The 22,071-nt window shown below is 44.9% G+C and overlaps 1 protein-coding gene across 1 annotated transcript in view; it reads right to left on the reverse strand.

The window, feature by feature from the left end:
- Nucleotides 1–341: 341 nt before the first annotated feature.
- LOC311426563 (netrin receptor DCC-like) overlaps nucleotides 342–22,071 on the reverse strand; it is a 357,945-nt gene continuing 336,215 nt past the window's right edge. The window contains exons 24-29 of the mRNA XM_084502992.1: nucleotides 20,558–20,784; nucleotides 17,917–18,033; nucleotides 15,168–15,323; nucleotides 10,075–10,287; nucleotides 1,479–1,621; nucleotides 342–878 (exon numbers count right to left, since the gene is read on the reverse strand). Of these exons, the coding sequence (XP_084359118.1) occupies nucleotides 789–878; nucleotides 1,479–1,621; nucleotides 10,075–10,287; nucleotides 15,168–15,323; nucleotides 17,917–18,033; nucleotides 20,558–20,784 (946 nt within the window). The 3' untranslated portion in view covers nucleotides 342–788. The remainder of the gene's footprint in view (nucleotides 879–1,478; nucleotides 1,622–10,074; nucleotides 10,288–15,167; nucleotides 15,324–17,916; nucleotides 18,034–20,557; nucleotides 20,785–22,071) is intronic.

Consider the following 22,071-nt stretch of genomic DNA (forward strand, 5'->3'; position numbering starts at 1 on the left):
GGGGCCCAGAGGGAGAGAGGATCGCCGAAGACTTCCCCGTGGCCTGCTGCTCACTGCTCCTCGCTTGCTTTGCTCCCGGAGCCCGTCTCAAGCAGGAAAGGTGGTTTTGGGGAAAGCTTCCCAATTCCTCGGGCGATCTCCAAAGGCTTGCTAAAGTGGCTGCATTTTTCCAGCAGCTCGTGCGAGACGAGGGGCTGCAGTGACAAAATAAATGAGCGTTTTGCCTTCTCGTTTGTGCTGTTGGGAAAAGCTCTGAGGTTTTGGCGTGGTGGCGTGGTCATTTGCTGCGGGTCTTTCTGGAGTCAGTAATTACTCAGGAAAAACAGATGAGTGACCTACGACGCTGCCTGCTTAATGGCACGGTCTACGCTTCAAACCAGACTGGCGTGAGGTAAGACTAGAGCTATACGAAAAAGCTACGGACCTCTACGGAGTAAAACAGGAGTTAGTCAGGACAACTTGGGCTCTACAAAGACTAGGAGATCAAAACGAGCGATCCAGCGGCATCAGCGGTGATGGCCTCGTTCGTCTTGCCACGCTTTCATCACGTCAAGATGCCAGCTCTACAGTTCTGTAACACTTCCATCACTATCCTTTTTTATTTTTTATTTTTTCTTCTTCTTCTTCTTTTTATCTTTCCTCCGAGGACTTTGCAGGAACCTTCCTGGCGCTGAAGGAGTGGTAACCGGGCAGGCGACGACGTTATGGGGTCATGTAGGCGGGTGGTGTGCGTGAAATCCTGGTATGCTGCAGTGCTCCTGGATCGTTACCTGTCCCCTCGCCAGCTCCTAGAAGGCTGAGCCTGTGATAGCGTTGAGCTGCTTCATCAGCCCCTCCAAACTGGCCATCTGTTCGCTCAGATCGTCCTGTTCGTAAACCTGCAGGTGCACAAACACACAAAAATAAGCGGGAGTGATACACAACATATATTTAGAATATTGTTGGTTTTTTTCCCCCTTATTCCTTTTTTTTTGCACCGTTTCGTCTCCTGGATCACGCGAGACCTTTCTCTCGGAGAGCCCTAATAGGAGCGAAAAGCTTATTCTAATTTCCCCATCTCTTCCGTTTCACTTATCTGCTTCTTCGGGGTTATTTTTTTCTCTCCATTATCGCTATTACTGTATCCTCCTTCTTCCTGCCAAAATTATTTCCTCCCCTTATCGCCGTTCTCCCCCCCCTTCCCTCTCCTATCTCCAGCAGCTCAGGAGAGGCTGTGCGAGCTGTCCCGTGGCTGCTATTAGCAGGGAATTTAAGCGCTTCTCCCCTTTATCACATGCCCAAAGTCCATTAAAGCCCCCGAAAAAAAGTTTTACTGGCTCGCCACAACTTTTTACAGCCCTCCTAATAGCTCTCCGCTGCAGCCTGCTGCCCGAGGTGAATTTTTCACTATCAGTGAAAAATTAACGTGTGGATAGGGGATTAGGGAAGACATGGTGATGAGCTTGGCCATCAGGCTGGCTCTCCAAGGTGCTGCTTACGTTTGAGGAGTCTTCCGTCTGCTTGTGGCCTTCCTCTGACACCTCCGGGGCCGTGGGCACCGAGACGGGCAGCAGGGGGGACCTCGCTTTCCCTGCCAAGCCGAGGGATGCTGTTTTAACCTGAGCCTTGGGAAGGTTAGGCCCTGCAGGGAGGAAAAAAAAAAAGGCACGTTAAGAAGATATCTCTATGAAAAAGGGGACAATTTTTGCTTCGAAATCCCTCGGGGCAAGCGCCGGCCTCCAGGCGGGTCACGGAGCAAGCCTGAAAAAAAATGTAGTTCATCTCTCCCTGAAAAAAAAAGTTTTTTACTGACTTTTTATTCCAGCTCGGGAGGAGAAAAAGAAAAATCAAAAGAGATTACTGACGGGAAGGGACTCCCCAAGTCACCTTGCAAAACCCAAGTGAGATGGGGTATTCAAACAACACATCGTGGATTTAAGGCTGAATACGGGGACATTTCAAGCATGCCTGCTCCTCCTAAAGTTCTGGCTTAAAAGAAGGAACAAAAAAATCATAAATAACAAACCCTAATAGGACAGCTTTTTTCTTAGTATCTCCTCCACCGTGATCTTCAGCCAGTTCCCTGTCCTTTTTCTATTGAACTCTCTTGTGTTCTATTTCTTTGCCCTTTTTCTGTTGTATTCTGTTTGTAAATGAATATTTCCTTAATTTATTTATGAAATATTGCCATTTTTCTCTTGCTGTGGCCAGTTCAGCTGGCTCTGGAAGCACCCAGCCGCCTTACAACACCGAACCACCTTCCCCTCAATCCCAAATTGAAAAACCCGTTCCTTTTCCCTTCCTCCTGCCTGATGAGCTCTGTTTTCTTATAGATCGTTAACAGGTCATTAAAGCAAAGCTTCTGAGCCAGGACTGGAGCTACCTGGAGAATTCCCCCAGCAGGTGGAGGCTGTGGATGGAGCGGCGTTGGGCTCCCCAGATCCCAACAAATCACCGCGGCCGTGACAGCCTTCTGCTCCTTCCAGCCCAAGTATGTAGCCAGGAGACAAGAGCTGTAGATTAATCTGCCTCTGTTTCAAATAATTGTGCTTTTCTTAATTAGTTTAAGGCAGCCAAAGCCCCGTGGAGCAGAAGAGAGGGCCAAATGCCTCCCTAAATCGAGCTGCCGGCAGCATGTTCATGAAGAGAGAGCCCCAGCAAACAAGGGCAGGAACACGGAGGGACTCACAAACCATTTCTTTCAGGCTGAGAATCTCCGATAATTTCATAGCTGGAGCTAGGGAAGTGTGAAAGTTTATTATGAGCTAAAAGAGATCACCACCGAGATACACTCACCTCTTCCAGCTCCAGTTTAATCGCTAAAAAAAAAAAAACAAACACGTAATAGCTGGCCCTTCAAACTTCTCTATCTCCGAGTAAGCAGGGAAGAAGCAGCTATCCCCAGAGATTCAATCTCCTAAGTGATGCACATTCAAATCAGTTTTTTTAAAGGAATGTTTCTCACCTCTATTTCTTAATAAAAAGGCTTATTTCCAAGGTATGGTATCCATCTCCCGTCCTTGTCCTCTTAATGCCCTCTTACCTCCAATATATATATCTTTATATACATATAAATAAATAAATAGGCTTTCCTGATGCTTCCCATCGCAGCCTGCTTGGTTTTCATGGGCTCGTGGAGAAGCAAATATTTGCTGTGACGGCGAGGAGCTCAAGTGAAACGCAGCCTGCCTTTCAATCGTACTCCTGTAAATCCTGCGGTAAAAGCCACGTTTCTCATACGCGACTCATTATTTGCAGTAATTGGACTTAAAGACCCTCTTTTTCTGCACCAAAGGCAGATGTTCTCTCCTGGATCTTGCTAATGAGAAGCCATAAGAATGATGAATACGTTCAGTTTGGGCGTCTCTTTGCCCTTTAGCTCGCGAAAGCAACAGGTGAATCGTGCTGTTTGTCACTAAAATGACGCAGGGACGATTTGCCTTGTGCGGAGCCGGGTAGTTCAAGTTCTCCAGCAAGTGTTTTACAGCAGTGTTTCTAATTCATAATTAGAAGAGTCAGCCCAAAAGAGGTGGTTTGCTAAACCTATTTATTTGTGCACGTCAGGCCAAGGGGTACGATGACGGACATGAAATAATCCCAAGAGAGCATCCATCCTCTTGACAGCGATACCCTGGGAGGGCTGCTTGGCATTCCCTCAATGAGAGGTTAAGAAAATGAAGATGAATGCAGAACTCGAAAGGAGCTATTTTATGGAGAAATGGCAAGAAATTGGGCATGATGGAAAAGGGTTGGAGTTAAAGATGAGTGCTGGTAGAGTTCCTCAAGATGATGGAGTTCAAAATGACTTCTGGTGAGGTTCCTCAAGATCTTCATTTAGGAGCAAAACTTGTTTATGCATTTTATGTATATTTTATGTACCAAAACTTAGTTTTGGTGCATAAAATGGGCGTGTGATTATGATATCTATTACTATAGAAGGTCAGAAATACAGCTGGAGCTGTAATAACACAAGGAGAACTGCACAGACCTTTCTGCCAAGCTTCTGCTCTGGTGACCTTCCCCAGCAAGGGGCCTGGATGAATTGTCTTTCGGAAGATCCTCTCGCTCTTTTTTGGCTGCACAGTGAGCTTCCAAGGCTGGCACGGAGCAGCCACCCATTCATTAGGAGCCTAAAATTATCTGAGAATGAGTCATCTCTCTGACAGAGAAGAATGGGGAAGCTTTGCTGCAAATTCTGCTGGCTCTGATCGCAGGAAATGAGGGAAGAGAAAAGCCTGCACGCCTCTCAACACAAGCTTGCAAGTGCCTCGGAGAAACCAACTGTGATCTTCAGAGGTGTGAGAGAAGAAAATTTGGGTAGAAACAGGGTAAATAGCAATGCCATCCTACAAAGTGTTGTCAAACTGGTTGTTTTTATTGCTCTAGGTTTTTCAGCAAAGCAAACAGTGTTTTGGGTCAGGCCAGGTCTTTGCCTGAGATCTGGAGATCTGCAGCTGAAGATCACTCGGTCTGCAGAGGCAGCTGAAAATGGAGCGTAGCAGAGATTTCTTTTGGTATCTCACGGCAATTTTTCTCTGCGCACTGACCCCTTTCTGTGTGGCTCTGCACTCCTGTCAATCCTTAATGCCCTTTGTCCTCGTGAGTCTTCCATCCCAAATGCCAAAACTCTTATCTGCCGCCAGCACAACAACAGGGATTTCAAAGTGGCCAAAAAGAAAGGAGAGACGAAAATCTCTTTTTCAGCCCTTGATCACAGCAAGCCTTTGTTTCTCTCTCGGCCAGCACACATGAACTCCATCTTCCAGAAGAGGAGCCCCACGAGGCTGAGCATCCTAGAGGTGGCTGAGGTTTCTGAGTCTTACTGGAAATCCCAAAGTGTGTGGATTTTGTGTGTGTGTGCAAAAACTGACTCCTGAGCATAGCGGAAATTTTCTATTAGGCGGAAAGCTTTCTGAGCTTCTTTAATAAGATTTGCAGTTTAGCAGTTGGCCTCACCAGCCCCACCTGGATGTTTCGCCAGGGGTTTCCAGACTGCCTAAACTTTCTGCTCCTGCTCACGTTTTTATTTATAAGGAGGAGCCACTTTTCAGTGGGCTATTCAACAGATTGCTTAAATACCTTTTGCAAATACCTCCAAATCCTGTTATAGTCTTTTTCTACCCTGCTGTTGTCCATCCTGGATATATATTGGGGTGCAGATAGAACTTTAATTTCGTAAAAACTGAGGATTTTTGGAGAACGAAGAGTGCCAAGACGTGTCCTGTACAACGGGACCATAAAAGTCCAAAATCAGAAATCAGGAGGGTAAGGTCAGACATGTAATTAAATAAGGATAATCTTTTCTTGCTCCCACGTCTCATACCTTTACCACTTTTTTTTTCTAACCAGCACCTTTCCACCTATAAAAAAGTGTCAGTTTAAATGACTTAGAAGTTGAAACATAAAGATGAGACCAATATATATAACGGGGCTTGCTTGTTTCTCCGTGACTGAGTGCTCCCATTTAAGTAACACAGCGCCTCTCAGGAGAACAGAGTATGTAACCATATGAAAAATACGAAGCCTTCGCTGTTTTACATTATAGCTGGGGAAAAAAAAATATATATTTTTCATCGTGAAATTGAGTTTCGGCAAATGACTTTTGAGGTGATAATCAATAGAGGCTCGGCTCATTCCGCAAGGGAAATTGTTCTAAAAAGAGACAAAGTTTAATTTAGGAATCTCTGAGAGTCGGAGAAATAAAGCGAAAGGAGAAATAAAACACAGAAAGAGAAAGGAGTCATTTAATCACTCGCAAAAATACAGTACCGAGCAAGTACGGGGACTGCCTACTGGGGAGGTTTTTGAAGTAGCACTGATGAATTTCACACCTTTTTACGTGCCAGGGCTTCAAAACAGGTACACAAACTGTGACTGTGGAAAGGGCATTTCAAGAGAAAACCAACACAGGCTGCTCGGATACGTGGAAACACGGCAGGGATTTGGTATAACGCTCTTTTGTCTTCTCAAACGCTCTTCGTGGTTTTTTTTTAAATCTATTTGCTAGAAATAATAACAGGATAAGTAACTTTTAGGGTAAAACTGACCTGTTGGCTGGAAGAAGTATTCTTTTAGGATTTACATTATTTTTTTTATTTATTTTATTTTTTTTTAGGGAATTCAGTGCTGTGTTCCATTGAAATGGGTCATTTCTACCAAAGGGGAACCAGTTCGCTTACCCAGACCAGCACCTCCATCCTGACTTCACTTTACACCTTCCAGTTGCCCTGTCAATTTTAATGAGACAACTCAGGTGGCTGGAGTTATCCCTGTGCTAATTAAACTTCACTGCACCGGGGCCAGGTTCCTCTAATAGACAGGGCCGACCCTTTTATGACACTTCTTTGTCACTTGAATGGAGAAAGCTTGTTTTCATGGAAAACAACACGGAGGACAAAGCATTCGAGAATCGAAGGGGTGGGAGGTAAAGGCTGAAGGAATAAAAGAGTGATTTGCTTTTGAATCTGGAATTTTGAATCAGCATTATTCCTATATTCACTTTTCTAGGGATAACTGTAACTTCAGTATCTGTGAGGCCCCAAACACTTGCTTTGTGAGGTTATCATGGCCCAGGATTCACTGCTCGTATACAAATATACCCTTTTTCCCTCTTGATTTCATCACTTACTTGACTGTTACCTAATATTAGCCAAACGGGCTTTGCAAATCTTCAGTTTTATCTTGTTTGCTCACCCGCACACGGAAAGGATTTGTAGGACCGTCCAGGCAATATTTAGTTTCTGCTTTTTGCACAGGCATGTTGCCCGCCACGTCTTTCCCCCTCTCTTCACTTTTCCTCCCCAGACATCTGACATTGAGAACACAAGATTTTTTATTCTTTTTTTCCCAAGGAAGCAAAGACAAAGAGATAAGATGAGAATTTGGATTTCCAGCTACGCATTTTTTTTTTTGTGAAGTAGCAATAGAAAAAAAAAAAAACACTTTTATAGTCTCACAAAAGGCAAAGGAGCTTGAAAAGGTTGAAGTTACAGCACGGTGACACCATATCAAAACCACCACTTCGGAGGCAGCGTTTCCCATCACTTGCTTCTGGGGAAGAAAAATGACATCCTCATTCAGGCGCATTTAAAGTGCAGCTGATCAGAAAGACCTAAAAGGAATTTTCATTTGTGAGTGGGGAAAAAAAATAAAAATCTTTCCCGTCCATTTGGGGGATTTATGTCGTATCTATAATGCAATGAGCTCGACACTCCATCAAACATTTTCTATTTAACCTGAAAGGGGACTGAGTCAAATCCCTTCGATGGCTGTGCACATGATTAGCAGCGAGGAGTGAGAGCAGCCTCAGTGGGGATTGGAAAGATCACGGACGTAGTCTCACGCCTTCCGAATAAGTGTTAGGAACCTCAAGTGCCTGCTCACCAAGCCGTGACGAAAAGGTGAGATCTCCTATGAAATATCAATAGGAAGGGCTTAATGCAAAGAGTTCAGATTGATGGGGATCAAGGAAAAAATTAGGGGGAAAAAAAGAAGAAAAATGGCAAATTTTAGCTTCAGATTTTGCTAAAGCCATGACCCAACACCGGGAGCGCGGCCTTTTTAATATTTATTCCTACCCTCGTGGCCAAATCCCCCAGAACTGAATAATGATGCCTGCACGTCTTTTTTTTATGAACCAGATGATATAGTTTAACGGCTAATTATACAGAGATATACTGAACAGATAAAATATCAGAGGCGATACCCCCTTTTAGCAGCAGGTCAATCAAAGCCAAGAAAGAGCTCATCTATTCCCTGGGCCAGATCCAAAACCTAATTTCAACTCTAATATTGCCCGAGGATCGGTGAGAGATACCAGCTCTAGGGCTGTCGTCTGAATATTCCTCCCTCAACCTTGTCAGTCAACAGCTGTCAAAAATTCGTGCCTCACACTTCCAAAACCCAAGATCACCATGGCTGATGGAGAAAGGTCCGCTTAACTTCAGGTTCCTGCTTTCTGAAGTCTTTGCTGGAAATCTCTGCAGCCCTCTCTTGCTGTTTCCCCTTCTGAATTCTGCAGGCTTGTTCCATTCGTTCCGTGTTGTCTGAAGGGCTACGACACCTGACTGACACTTATTTAAAAAATAGGACAGCAAAGCAAAGAGTAGTTCAATAGATTTAAGTCATGATGAATCCATTCCTTATGGCCCGACTGCTTCATTTACACAGGACGTGTTAAAACGTCTCGAGGCCAAGAAAAACGCAGGGAGAACGTAATTAATTCTATCTATCAGGTTGAGAAAGGCAGAGTTATTCCAACATGGAAATTGCTAAGAACCTTTAATCACGAGCTTTGGAAAGTCACAAAACATCTGCAGAATTTCCCTTTCATGGTATTTATATGGCCGAGCTATCGGGCTAATGGAAGCATCAAATACACAGAATGTGAAATGAAACGTTGGTTTTTGACATCTTTTTTTTAATGTTTTCTCTCTTCACTTCCTTTCAGTTGTCCGGCTGAGTTTAAAAGGTGGCTGACCTCCCAATTTAAGCGAAAAGAAGCAAGAGTTTGAGAGCAGTGGGATTCAGGAGTGGGTACCCAGTTGTGAGTGAGGACCAGCATCACTTCTGCACACCCCACTGCCCGGGGGCACCAGCAGAAGTCAACATTCACCAAGCAAACTTTTCTAAAAAGAGTTGCTAAAGGAGCCAACATCAGTCTGGCTAATGATTATGAGGACAAGTGCATTGGGAAAAGCAAGAAAAGCCACACAGAGAGAAAAATACATAGCCCCCGACACCACAAAATAGCCGGGGGGAGAGCAGAAATAAAGTTATACACAAATCTAAATGCTAGAAATTGTGATTTTAATCTAACAGTGAATACCATAGTCTGTATGCCATATATAACCCAGCCACTTGTTTTCATCTGCATGACGGAGGCCAGCACAACAGAATATTTCACTGCTTTAGCATTTGCTCTATTTGTTTTTCATGGCTTTCTGGCAAAGCGTCGCCACGTTCAGCGCTTAATTTTGCCTAATAACAAAGTCCTGCATCTGCTTACGTGTGATTACTGACCTAAACCAAGGCAATTTTCTTTTTCAGGATGACAGGGCTCTGTGAAAATTAGCAACAAGCCCCACATTTATCTGTTTTTTTACCTCTCCCGGGATTCAAAGGTAAACTCCAGTTGACTCCCAGTCCAACACGATCCTTTGGAGGTACCTGTGCTTTGCTGGGGTAAGACAAGTAGAGAAGATGCTACATAAAAATGAATGGACTCTATTATATATAAAAAATAATTCCCAGTTCTAGTTGGCAAAAGCAGTTCTCCAACACGTAAGGATTTATCTCCTTCTGCCTGCTGTCAGAAACTGGATTACTCGCTGATGGATAGCAGGTGCTTCCAGTAAAAATGTAGGGATTTTTGGGGGGTAACTTGCTTGTTGCAAACACTGAACTGCCATATGCTGTGTGGCAAGAAAGCCACGCTCAGAAAGCACTGTCAGAATGGAAAAAAAGAGAAGCTGAAATCTCAGAGGTCGTCTGAGCCAAACTGGAGATCATCCAAGGTAAAGGAGGAGGGTAAACAGTTAAAATGAGATGCCAGTCTGAAAATCCTTTTTATTTTCCTAAACTTCACTCAAAAGTGGCAATATTTTAGTAGCTTTTTATTTATTTATTAATTATAATTTCCTTTCTCTTCCTTCCATGCTTGTTTTTTTTTTTTTCTTTTTTTAAATTTTTGAGTGGTTTGCACACTGGAGAGGATTGCAGTCAGTCCCTTCCCAGCATACATAAATAGTCCTTTCATTATCAAAAAGGCGAGCCTCGGAACAACTCAAGCAGTTGGCATTGGTTCAAGTCACTGTAGCACAACAGGAGACTGGAAACAAGACCGAATGATTAATCTGGCATCTCATTTAATTCATTTTTATCACTTGCTTGTTAGCTCTGATTTTGAGCTATTGCCTCGTCCTGAATTTTCATTCCAGATCGTCAGAATGAGTTATTGGATTATTATCATAAAAAACGTGTATATATTCATTTTCCACCCTGTAAGCATTTCTTCCAGGTATGGGACAGCTTCGTGCTGCTTGTTTTTTTCGGTCCTGAATTGAAAGCAAGTGGGAGCAGAGCCCAGCCCCTTACCTGTTTGAGACAGAAGCGGCGTGTAAGGGACTTTCGGTTCTATTGCACTCATGGGCGGAGGTAGCAAGGGGTTGGCGAAGCTGCGGAGCGGGTGCGTGGGGCGCACGCAGGCGGTGGGGATGGTCCTGCTCGGGGCGTCCTCATTGCTGGAGTGCTCAGGCTGCGTCGGTGGTAGCAAGGAGGGTTGCTGCGGGGCTGGTCCTTCGTTTACAGCTGCATCGGTTAAGAAAAAGCAAAAAAAAAAAACAACAGTTATTGGTTATTGAAGTATTTTTTAGGTAGCGTTTCCTACTTTTACGGTCATTTGCAGCAGAAGGTACGGCGTCGCCCTCCGCCCTCCGCCAAGCGGCAAGGAACGCGTAAACATTTTCATCCCAAGTTATTGGCAGCTGAATTAAAAAACCAGATGTTCCTCAGAGCGGCCAGGTGCCATTTAAAGCAAAATATATCTTCCTTAAAAAAAAAAACAACCAACAACAAGCGTGGTGTTTTCATCTCCTTCTCCCTTTCCCCTCCATGCGCTTTTAAGTATTAAAAACCAATAAAAACGTAAATCTATCATGTGGAGATGGAAACAAGCTATGACTGTGGAGACTCATTACGTTCAGCATGACAGTGCAGCTCCAGTCATAGTGGAGGGAAGATAGACTCAAAGAAAGGACTTAATTAATTTCCACATAACCAACGTTGTTTTTCCTTGAGACAGCTGTAATGTTTAGTGTGCCAAAGCCCCAGGTTGCTGTTTTATCAGCCTAGATTCAAAGTCAATTCTTCAGAGGTTTCAATGTGCCACGTCGACCTTCTAATATCAAGCCCAGCCTCCCGATTTTCTGCAGAGTGTCTGAAAAGAGGCTTTCAGCCTCAACTTTTCTCATTTTCTCTTTTTCGGACCCTTCCCAAGCTCTTACCCCACTCTCCTTCTTGTACCCCAAGGAGAAGGACTGAAAAAAATGTTTCCTGTTGGCAAGAGCATCTGCAAGCCCTGCCATTATTTACAAGCAGAACGGGAAGGGAGCAAATTGTTTAGTGAAGAGCACGATCACAGCAGGACCGTGTTTAATCTGAACGTGTTGTGGCTTTGTCCGACGTCTCCACAGTACCTGGATGGCTCACAGCACCCCACTTAATCCTGCAGCTTGTGTCAGGAAACAGGAATCTGAGAAAAGCTCAACCTTTTTGCGAAGAAAACAACCTTCTTGACTCACAGATAGCCGAATTAGTTATTACACCGGGACCCGAAATACTCCAGAGGATCGGGGTTCTTTCAGAGCCTGCTGCAACAACCAGAGCTCGTTGTGTAAATAACATGCAATTACACAGCCAAGTCAAATCTCGAGGCAGTTTTATAATAATTAATGTCAAAGTATATAAGTAATTACTACCTACTAAGTGGCAAAGCAGTTTTGAGAAATGAAAATGAGGATTTTTCCTCTTTTTCCACGGCCCTGCTGCCTGTTCCTATGGCAATCGCGCAGACAGCCCCGGCGATATCGAACCCCACAGAAAGCAAACCGATTGCAGGATCAGACCAAGGTCAAAATCATCTACACTTTGTGAAAGTTTGGCCGACGGTGGTTCATTTTCCTTCTTTCCACCTTCAAGGCTTTTTGCATAATGAAGCCATTACCTAGCTCTGCTTCGCTTTCCTTCCTTGCCCGGCAGACCTCTCGCTGTTTTCTTCTCGGAGGGCAAACATTCCCCATAAAGCAGCCAGAGATTTAAGGATAACTTGCAGCAGGGCAGGGCAGGAATGTCGGTTTAACCCGTTCCACCCTTGCTCACTGCCCACACATTCAAGAAGACGTCAAAACGTCCTGGTGCTGAGGCTACCATGGCCGTGATGCTCTTCTCTCCCTTCTCCCACTCAAGGAAGATGCAAGCGAGACTCACGGAGGTATCCACCCCAGCTCACAACACTTTCTGGAGCAAATCCTTTGCCTGAAGTGAAAACAAAACCTTTTGTCGTTGTTCGTAGCCTCAAAATGTCCTTCCAGATGTTTGTCAAAGTCTGAGCTACCCCGTGGAGCCCAGCACTTTTCACTGCAGCCTTTAAGAACAGATCTTTGGGGAAGCTCTCGACCTGCTTGAAGAGACGAGGGAAAATAGATCCTTACTGCTACTCACCACCAAATACCCTCCCTGGGTATTTATTCTGGTATACATCCCGCTTACTGGATGGGTATATTTTATCCTACAGATTTAGCTGTAAAATCTGGAGACCTACAAAACCTGCTACACAAAAATTTCATGCTATTCTCTAGCTATTACTGACGACCAAGGTGAGAGGACTCTATTAAAAGTAGAGGCTAGAGCTGGGTCTTAAATACTGAAGGTAAGAGGTCTAATGAAGGTGTTTCATGCTTGAGAAGACTTTTTTTTATATATAATTTATTTAAATTGCAAGCAGAGAACTCTGGAGGAGTCTGGAGGAGAAGACAAGCCACGGGAAGGACTGCTGAACAGACAACAGTCACTTTATTATGGCTCAGCCATTTTTTATGTTATATTTAGCAATTGCATGTTATGGCTGGCACTGTCATCAGCTGTCATCAAGCAGGCAAGCCAGCTATTACTCAAGGCTGGCTCTGGCTGGGGCCTGACTCTCCTTTTCGTTTTATTTACTTCCCTCTCCGGCAGAAAATTTATCCTGAAGATAAGTTGCGGCACTTGCATCTTCAGGTCAACGAGATGAAGCCTTCGAAACCAGAAAAAAGCCTTCCAAAAAAGAGTGTTCAAGCATGGCAGGATGCAAAGCAACACCTCTGCTAATGGCCTTGCACATGATTTATTCAGCAAGTGCTACGTCTTGATCAATAGGGTGCTTGGCCATGGAGGACCACAGGCAGGGAATTATTGCAGAGGGTTTTGTGTGTTTTGTGTTTGTTTTTTTGTTGTTTTTTTTTTTTTTTTCTGACACAGATGCAATTGGTCAACCATCGAGCGAGTTTTTCACCGAGGGGTAAAACAAATGAAAAAGCTCTCTGAAAATATATGGAAAAGTCTCTTTCACTGCTATTTTCTCCCCCCAAACCCCGCTTGATCATATTAAAACAACCAAAATGTAGTGTCACTGGAAAACAAACATGATTTTCCATGTGCCTCTGCTTCATGGCTGTGCTGTGGTGTAAGGCATAGCGAGGGAAGCGAATATTTCATTTGGGGGCACTCACTGTGATCGGAGAGCTCTGGAAGTCAATGGCCTTTGCTAGCAGGACGACCGCAACAGCTATAACAGATTGTCATTTTACATTTAATGGGCTTTGATAATGTTCAAAATACCATGCAGGCCTGATTACCCAGACCTCGATCAGCTGAAACCAGCCATTAGACAAACAAGGCGATGTGTGTCCAGCAGTTTTGAATTATTTAATGGGAAATTGCCTGAACTTTTGTGCATTAGCAACCTTTTGGTCAACTCCCAGGCACGCTGCACCTCAAAGACTTGGGCAAACCTATGCGTGTCCAGGCAGAACAGGCAGGATTTCGTCCATTTCTGGTTTGAAAAATCCTCATTTAGACGTGTGAAGCTCCTGGCTGGCTCAGGCAGAAGCTGACTGCACCAGACACGTGTGGCTTTGGGGCTGTGCAAAAACAGTGGGTGCTCAGCTGATCCCCGAGCAGCCACGTCCCAGGCAGCGTTTTCTTACCCTGAGACATGTAAGATTTCCCTAGCTCTTTTTCTGGCTGTGTATCACACTTCCAGCATTTTTCTCCAAGTCATTTCAGAAACAGACCCCAAAAATCATTTTTTTTTTCCTTTTTTTTCCTTCCATCTCCATGATTAGGCAAGCAACAGGTAGTTTTTTGTTTTTTTTTTTTCAATGTCTAATGTATATCATGCAAGGAACTGAATCTCCTTTGTTTCTGTGCGCTGCATTTCTGGAGGATTTGGTGCTGATTTAAGCAGCAAATCAAGACCTGATTATAGCAGTGAGGCCCTCCAGAGGAAATTGCCAACCGGCTCTGAAGGGATCTCAGCAAGCCCATTGAAGAGAGAGGGAACGACGTTGGGGTGATGAGCAGGACACCTGAACCCACTTTTTACCTACAATCCTAGGATTTCAATCATCGGTTCCCTGAGGACCTGTCTGAACCGACTGAAAGCAACAGGCAAGCAGAAGGGGAAATCAGTCCTTTCAAAATGAATCCCCCACGGACGGGCAGCGCGGACTCTCTGCGATGCGAAAGAAGACGCGTAGCAGATTGACATTAATCTGTCAATAATTCGGGCTTGGTATGCAGTCGAGGTGAGGGAGAATTAGAAGGGAACAGGAGCCCTCCAGCTGTAATTAGTATGCCGGAGCACGCCGCCGAGGTTGGAACAAAGACCAGCTGGCTGCCACCTGCGGGAGAGGCTTGCGAGGAGCTCGTGGAGGTGAGGCTGGGTCCCAGACCACGCTAAGGGGATGTGGGAACACCCAAGCCCCAAATCTATTCCTGCACGGGGGCAGGATGTGAACAAACAGGAGCAAATCTGAATATACAGCTCAGTCTCGGGAAGAAACGAGTGATGTCAGGCGAGATAACAGCATTCAAATGCATAAAAGGTAGCTGCAAAAGGAAGAAAATTATTTTTTTTTCCCCCTGTGCCAGCTACGATCCAAACAAGAACCAGCTGCCTTACGTTTTAGGATGTTAGACATTATGAAAACGTTTCTGGCAGCGAGGGCAGCTAAGCCTGGGAAGACACTGTGTGGAGAGGTCGTGTAAGTGCTGCTGAGGATGATTTTAATGCACGGTGCTACTGGATCTGCCCTGGGTTGGAGAAGAGCTCTTGAAGCCTCAGTTTGCCTGGGAATACCGTTATGAATAAAGCAAAGGCAATTAAAATAGAGTGAAACAGGCCTGCAGAGAGGACAGGGTCGGATCAGAGATGCAATGATGTTTCATTTTAAAGGGAGTTGGAGTTCAGCACAGATTTGAAGTCGCAACAGGAGCTGCTGCTGGACAAGAGGCAGCCCACAGATTATCCCAGCTCCCACGATGAACCCAAAAAGGGAAGCAGTGGGATTTGCATTGCCTAGACCTCACCCATCCTACCCAGAGAGGAAACTATGTCCGAGCAGTGTGATAACAAAGCAAAATGAACTCACTTCTTCCTGCTCCAAAGGTCCTGTCCACAGCCAGGGTGGGGAAAGGCACCGGCCGCAGGGTGAACTGGGGGTGTGGGTATCCGCAGGTGGGGGACGGCAGGATCCCGGGGTACTGGGCGCTTTCCAGGGTGGGCACAGGGATGGCACTGACCACAGCTGAAAGGGAAGAAGAGAAAGAAGATGAAATGAGTGCTTTCAGAACAGCATTGCAATTCCTTCTTGCTCCATCCAGGACTTTCCTTTTTAAAATAACAGAGGATTACTATTCCTTGCTGCACTCCATTGCAAAGAACCTGGGGGAAAGGTAACAGCAAATATTTTCAATAAATCCGTGCGATTTTGAGCCGATCTGACAACAAATCTGTCCCGCCGTAGCCTGTCAGCAATTGGAGTTACACTTCATATCGATTGTACTAGGGCATAAGAAACAGAATTTCCCTGACCAAATCAAGGAGCTCCCTCAACACCATTTACATTCACCGTGTACTGTGTCATGTAAAGACATGGCACCCAGGACGAGCTTGCAGAAACGACAGAGTAGGAAATTCAGAATTGCACTCAAGCTCTCCAGAAGCTGCCAGAGCAACGGAGTCGTCATTTTCATGTTTCCTTGGAAAAAAAAAAAAGAATCACTGTGTTTTTTTTTTCAGATTTAGGGAGGGTGGGAAAGAGAATCCTCTCCCCAAAACACGGCAGAGCGATGCGGCGCTGGCCAGGGCTTAATTAAACATTAAACAGGGCAGGACTGATGGTGGGAAGCCTGGAGAGCTCCTCACCCCTGATGTTCTTCCTCTCCACACGCCAGCTTTGGTGTTTGTGCCTGCATTTCAGCAGCTCTACACCCATCAAAGGTATCACCAAAGCCTCAACAGATTTATCTGCTTTAGGCTCCTTCCACCTTGGTAAGCAAAGGCCCATTGTGGAGGATATTTGTTTTTAAAGACTGTAAATAGTGATTATCAAAACCAGGGTGAATACTTCCAGATTTGGTATTTAAGGTTTTACAGGATCCATTTTTTACCGTCGCTTCCTCAATCTTCTTCATCGCTCGCTGCTGACAATCTCTTTCAGTGGCAGGCAAACGGCGAGAAATTAATTAAAGCATCTAATCTGACAAAGCCTCGGTTTCGTTTTCTGGGGAAGGAGACACATTCAGCACAACTCAGCCTGCACAAATGCACAAGTAAGGCTTTCAGAAAGCGGCGTTTAATTATTTGCAAACAATCATAATATTTTGTTGCCGCCGATTCGACTGACGTTGTCGTTGACGTTCCTCAGAAAACATCGTTTGAGTGAAAAAAAATAAGGAAATGTATTTAAGAGGACTTTTATCTGAATGCTGTAGGAGGGTGTTGACCTGACTTTTGGTTAACTGTGACCATCGTAATTAGGACTGATGTGGTTCTGATTTATTTTGCACTGCTCTAAGTCCACCCATATTCCTGGACTGCTGACCTCCTTCTCGCCAGGTCAAGTTAGGAGGAATCCCACTGAAGAAAAAAAAGGGAAAATTGCCTAATTGTGGAATTAGGCTGGTTACAAGATGGGAATATTTCCCAGGGGGGCCTGAGCTCTCTCCCCCAGCCCAGCAGTCCTTCTTCCACCCCCCAAAGAGGCTGCCATTTGGCAATATGTCATGCTCAAGGTGTGAAGAAGTGAATTCAATCTCTCCCCAGACCCCTAGGATTTATGCCTGCAAGGCCCAGGTTTAGCAGCATGACCCGAATCACACCCATAAGGAACACAAATTAAAGGAACTGTTACCAGTTCCCCCTGAATAATTTACTGAGCAAAGCCATTGTAAGTTATTCCCTCTCCTCTCCTTCATTGTGTTCCTTGTTGTGTTTTTTATTTTTTTTTTTACATATAATTTGTGATGGGCTCTTCCTGAGCACCTGCAGCTAGGCATTTACATATAACCATCGGAGCTACAAAGAGATTTTGTGATTAAATGGATTTCTGGCAACACGTTGTCATTTTTCCCAGCTCCAGTTATTAACCCAGATACGCCAATTTCCAGATATTTTTATTTGGATGTCTTTTCGGAGGTCAAAGGTAGAACTTCTCGCTAAAACCTGGGAGATACCGGCCACCAGAGAAGTAAAGCAAAAACTTCACTTTGGAAATTTTAATAAGTTCTGCAGGATGGGACAAGCTTTCTGGTGCTCTCCAGCCTTCCTGCCTCTCTCATGTACTTTGTTGCTTTGAAAAAAAAATTAATTTTATCTCTGAAGTTCATTCAATGCTGCGGTCACCAAAAGTTAATGCCTATTAAAAATTCTGCTTTATAAGAGAGTGAGAAAAAGCATATGGTGTTGTGGCCAGCTCCGAGAGACAAAAGGAAATATCAGAGCAACCGTGCTAATATCCAGCTGCTTCAAAGTACGGATAATAATATCACACTTTGCATCAGTGCATTGCAAAGCCTTCTGCTCTGCCAGCTTGAACTCTTGCTCCTATTTCTTTTCAAGGCAGGCAGAGGGATTTATCCACCGCTAGCCACACGGTAAAAATAGAAACAAGGATTCTTCAGGCTTAGCCAGCGCTGAGTCGAGCAGATGCCTGATTTCTGACTTTCCTCCAGAGTTTTGCCAAGATTTTTATTTTTGGGGATGGAGGAAACGTGGTTACTGCCATTTTACTTGCGAGGTGTAGCTAGATCACAGCCAGCAGCTCGCAGGAGATGTTCGGATGGGTGAGCAGGGCCCAAACATGCGGAAAGGGGTGAGGGGAAGGTGCTGGTACTCACGAGGGTTGGTGGGTTGGGAATCCATCGGGATCATGAGCTTGGCACGGGTGGCTCTGCGGGCGGCGAGCGAGCGCTCTAAGGTGGACATGCTGCTGCCAACATCTTCTGTCTCAGCAGCTGGGAGAAAAAAAAAACACACACACAAAAGCTTAGTTGAAAATCTGACAAACGAATGTCTTCACCTCCTTCCCAGCAGTGAGATCACTGGATGTTTTTTTTTTTAGGATTCTGTTATTTCAGCCAATCGTTAAATATCGCCACCTGCAAAGAGCCACGCGGAGTATTTGGGTTGCCTTTTTCTGAATAAAATTGTTGGTTGCAGTTTGCTGTCAAAGAATTAAGATATCGTTTCTCCTTTCCCAGCCCCTCCACGATTTAATTTTCTTTTGCTTTGGAAATTATCCACGATCACTTCATAAAAAAAAAAAAAAAAAAAAACGCGGTATTTTTCTTGCAACTTCCCTGTTACAAACTTAGCTTCAAATTCAAGTCTCAAGACCTGAAATAGAGAAGTAGGATACGATAAATCAGGGATGTACAAATCCAGGAGGCCACGAATTGGTCCTTGAAACACATCTAAAGGATGAAAACGATGTCTGCTGTGACGTGCCACCGAGCCCCACGTGCTGATCGCCCATACTCCAGACCCTGGGATGTGTGGTGGCTCTTCCAGCCTCTCGATTTCTCCTCCCACAGCAAGATCCAGGCAGAGTTTTTCCTTGCCATGGTTGCTGGAGTCCAGGCGATGATGACACGGAGCTGTCAGGGCAAACGAGGTGAATATTGTGCCTGTGATCCAGGAGCAGCCAGCGCATCTATCTCGCTCAGCGAGCTGAGACACGCTGCCTCGTGGGGCACCTCTGCCTACGTCTCATCTAATTCAGAGGCGGCTCAGCGTGCCCGTGTCACTCAGACACTCTGTTTACGCGTTGAAATATGGATGCTCTAATTTAGTCCCATTAATACGGGCTACTCGAGGCGCCCAACGATTCTCGAGAATATACTTGTCAGGAGGAAAATGCGCTGGGAGCTGGATGTTCAGAGGAGTAATTTGCAGCGAAATAAAAGCTGCATTTCTCCCTTCCTACCTTGTCTCACATGAGCCTCATATTAATGTTACTTAATGTTCTGTGATTCTCTGATTCCACTTCTGCAATTTTAATAAACCATGGGCGAAATCCATTTATTACTGTCACGCCGGGAAGCTTAATACCCGCTCCGACTACTCGCTGCTGATGTTCCCAAGTAAAAACACATCCCGTCTAAAAAGAAACAAACAAACACAAAAAAGATCTGCACAAAAAGATTATTATTATTATTTTTTTTTTTCCCTGATGACTTTTCTCTAAATTTCAGGCCTGCAATGCTGAATCTGCTCTCCATGGCCATTAGGGGACCTAATTGCTAGTGAAAAGCCAGGGACTGCATTGCTGAGCTGTGTGGTACACTTTGGGAAGCGACATAAAAACGTTTATTTATGGGCCAAGGTGTTCACACGTAAAATATCTCGCCTGGCCTTTGTCATTAACTTGCTCATACGCCGTGCTGACTTCCTACCACTCGATTTTAAGTCAACGGCGCTCTCAAATTGATCTTTCTGGGCCTTGGATCAGGTCTCCTGATCAACAGCAGTGTCTGGCTAGGCAGAGAGAAACTTCTGGTTATGTTTTTACAGCATCTGACATAACAAGGCCCTCTACATTCAAAACAATACAAATCATCGTCCCAATTATCTTGATAAACAGAAAGCTATCAGCCCCGAGCAGAATGTCAAAAAAAAAAAAAAAATAATAATTAGATCCATTAAGCAACATGAAAACTCTTTTTTTTTTTAAAACTTTTCCTTCCTTTCCAGACTAGAAAAAAAAGAGAAAAACATCAGAAGTAGCTGAAAAAGTCACCTTCATTATTTACAGCCCCAACAGATACCGTGGCATTATTGCGCTCCGTCGCCCACGAGCGATGTGTTCACGATGAACTCAAGAGAAATATGTTGATGTTTTCCAACTTACCGTGCTTTGCCCTCCGCCCCTGCCTGTACGCACCACCTGCCTCTCCCCAGACTTCCTATTTATTACGGCGGAAGAAATGTTATTAGCTGAAGCCAAATCTGTGATGTGGGGTGTGCGCTGAGGTTAAAAAACAGGAGGGGGAAACTTCACCGAAACCGCTTATTTCTTCGAGAATGTCCTTCCTCACATCTGGAAGCTTTCTCAGCCTTGCTGCCCCAAGCTCTCCTCCTGGGGCTGTTGCTGACCTTCTCCGTGATCGTGTTCTCCCTCTGCTTTAGTTTTCATTTCTTTTTCTCCTTCACTTTTTTCCCCCTCTGTGTTTCCTGGAATGCGAACTGAACTACAGCTGGCTTCCAGTTGAGTTTCAGGATTTAAAAAAAAAGAAAATGTGTAGAAATATATAAAAAAGACAGGTTTTACGCAAACATCATCCGTGAAAAGAATTTTTCACAGCCTCTATCAGGTTTCTCATTGTCTGATTTCTTACAAAAGCATCCTCAGCTACTAAAGCAACAGTGAAATGATTTATAGCACCAGAAAGGGAGAAAAAAATGGGAATATGTGGAATAGAAATGCCCCAAATCTAGAAAGTGAGTGAAAATCAGTGTATTTGTGTGGGTGCTCCTCACCGGGCTGTGGGGTGCTCTTGGTGCCCAGCTGCGTTTCGGACTGGCTGTGGCTGACGGGGGTGATGTCCTGGCAGCTCTGCATGGGTGAGTCCCTCCCCGCGGGGTCGGAGCCCGTCGGCTTCTCCATGTTCTTCATTTCCATCTCCTCGTGGTGGATCCACAGATCCGGGGGCCTCAGGTCCTTCTGGCTGCCCTTCCTTTTGCTGGCGCTGTGGGTCGCACGTTTCCTGCAGCAAAGGAAAATGAAAAGGGTCACGTTAAGGACGTGTTTCCTCTTTGTGAGACCACAAGGACAGGTCCTGAGTGACCTCTGCTTGTGGGCATCTCCTAGAGAAGCCCTCTAGATGTGTCCTTCAAAGGTGTAGGTGATACGGAAGACCCCACGTGGCCACTCGCCAAGTGCCCTGCACGAGGCACCAAGGGCTCACGGACAGTACGTATTCAGCAGAGGGGTGAAAGAGGGTGAAAAAGAGGGAAAAAGTGGAATTTTCTCCATGGGAAGAGCCTGGGCTCCCTAGCTATTATTCCACCAGGACAAAAGCTCGAGGAGCTTTTTGACTTCACGAATCAATTTCTATCCTTTGCTTGACTGTCTCAGCCCGATCTGGAAAGCAAAAGGTAGGCGGAACAACCACCTAAATTAAAAAAAAAAAGTTTTTGCCTTCAAGACGAGGGCTGAACACGTCCTGTGATGTAAATGAGGCCAAGGGCAGTCCTGCCCCATCACCAGAAGCCCCTGGCGACGATGTTTTGGCTTCAGCAGAAAAATCTCAGTCCTCAACAGCCGCCCCGAGGAGCAGACCTCGCTCGGGTCCTTGGGAGCAAGGCGCTTTTTGTTTACAGCCCCACGAAATCAGACTCCCGGTCTCCGGCCGTAATTAGCTTTTCGTGCTCGGCCTGCTATTTTCTAATTGCCAAAAGGTAATTATTGAAAATGACAGCGTCGGGCCGAACAAGGAGGGAACGTTGCACTTTGGCCCCCCGGGGGAGAAGGACAGCTCGTTAATACCCGCTTGGACAGATCCCGGTGGCATCCTGATAAACACCTGCAAGAATAATTACGACGGTCTTCACTCAAAGCTTAATGTACGTCCAGCTCGAAATTAAAAAGTAAACTTGTTCTTTCAATGTCATTCGAAAAAAAAAAAAAAAAAGAAAAAAAGCCCTTAATTTTGTTTCTATATACAGAACTGCTTTCTTCACTTCGGGATACAGCCATTTCTTTGTCACTTCCAATTGAACATAATTCATTTCTCCAGGCTGGAGCTAGACAAGGGAAAATTCAGCCCCAAACTAATTTTGGTGCACAACAGTAAATAGGGGGGGTTATAATGAATGTGTCATTCCAAGCATAGCTACAAAACTGCTACGGCAATGATATCATTTAAAAATATATGCAGTGATCTAGCTCGGCTTGCATTGTTTGTTGTGTTTTTTGTTGTTCTTTCCTGGCAAATTATTGATGCTCTGACAGCCCACGAGCAGCAAATTGAAGCGGAGCCAGGAAGGCAGAT

This window comes from Aythya ferina (assembly GCF_964211825.1).
Source record: "Aythya ferina genome assembly, chromosome: W".
Taxonomy (NCBI): Eukaryota; Metazoa; Chordata; class Aves; order Anseriformes; family Anatidae; genus Aythya; species Aythya ferina.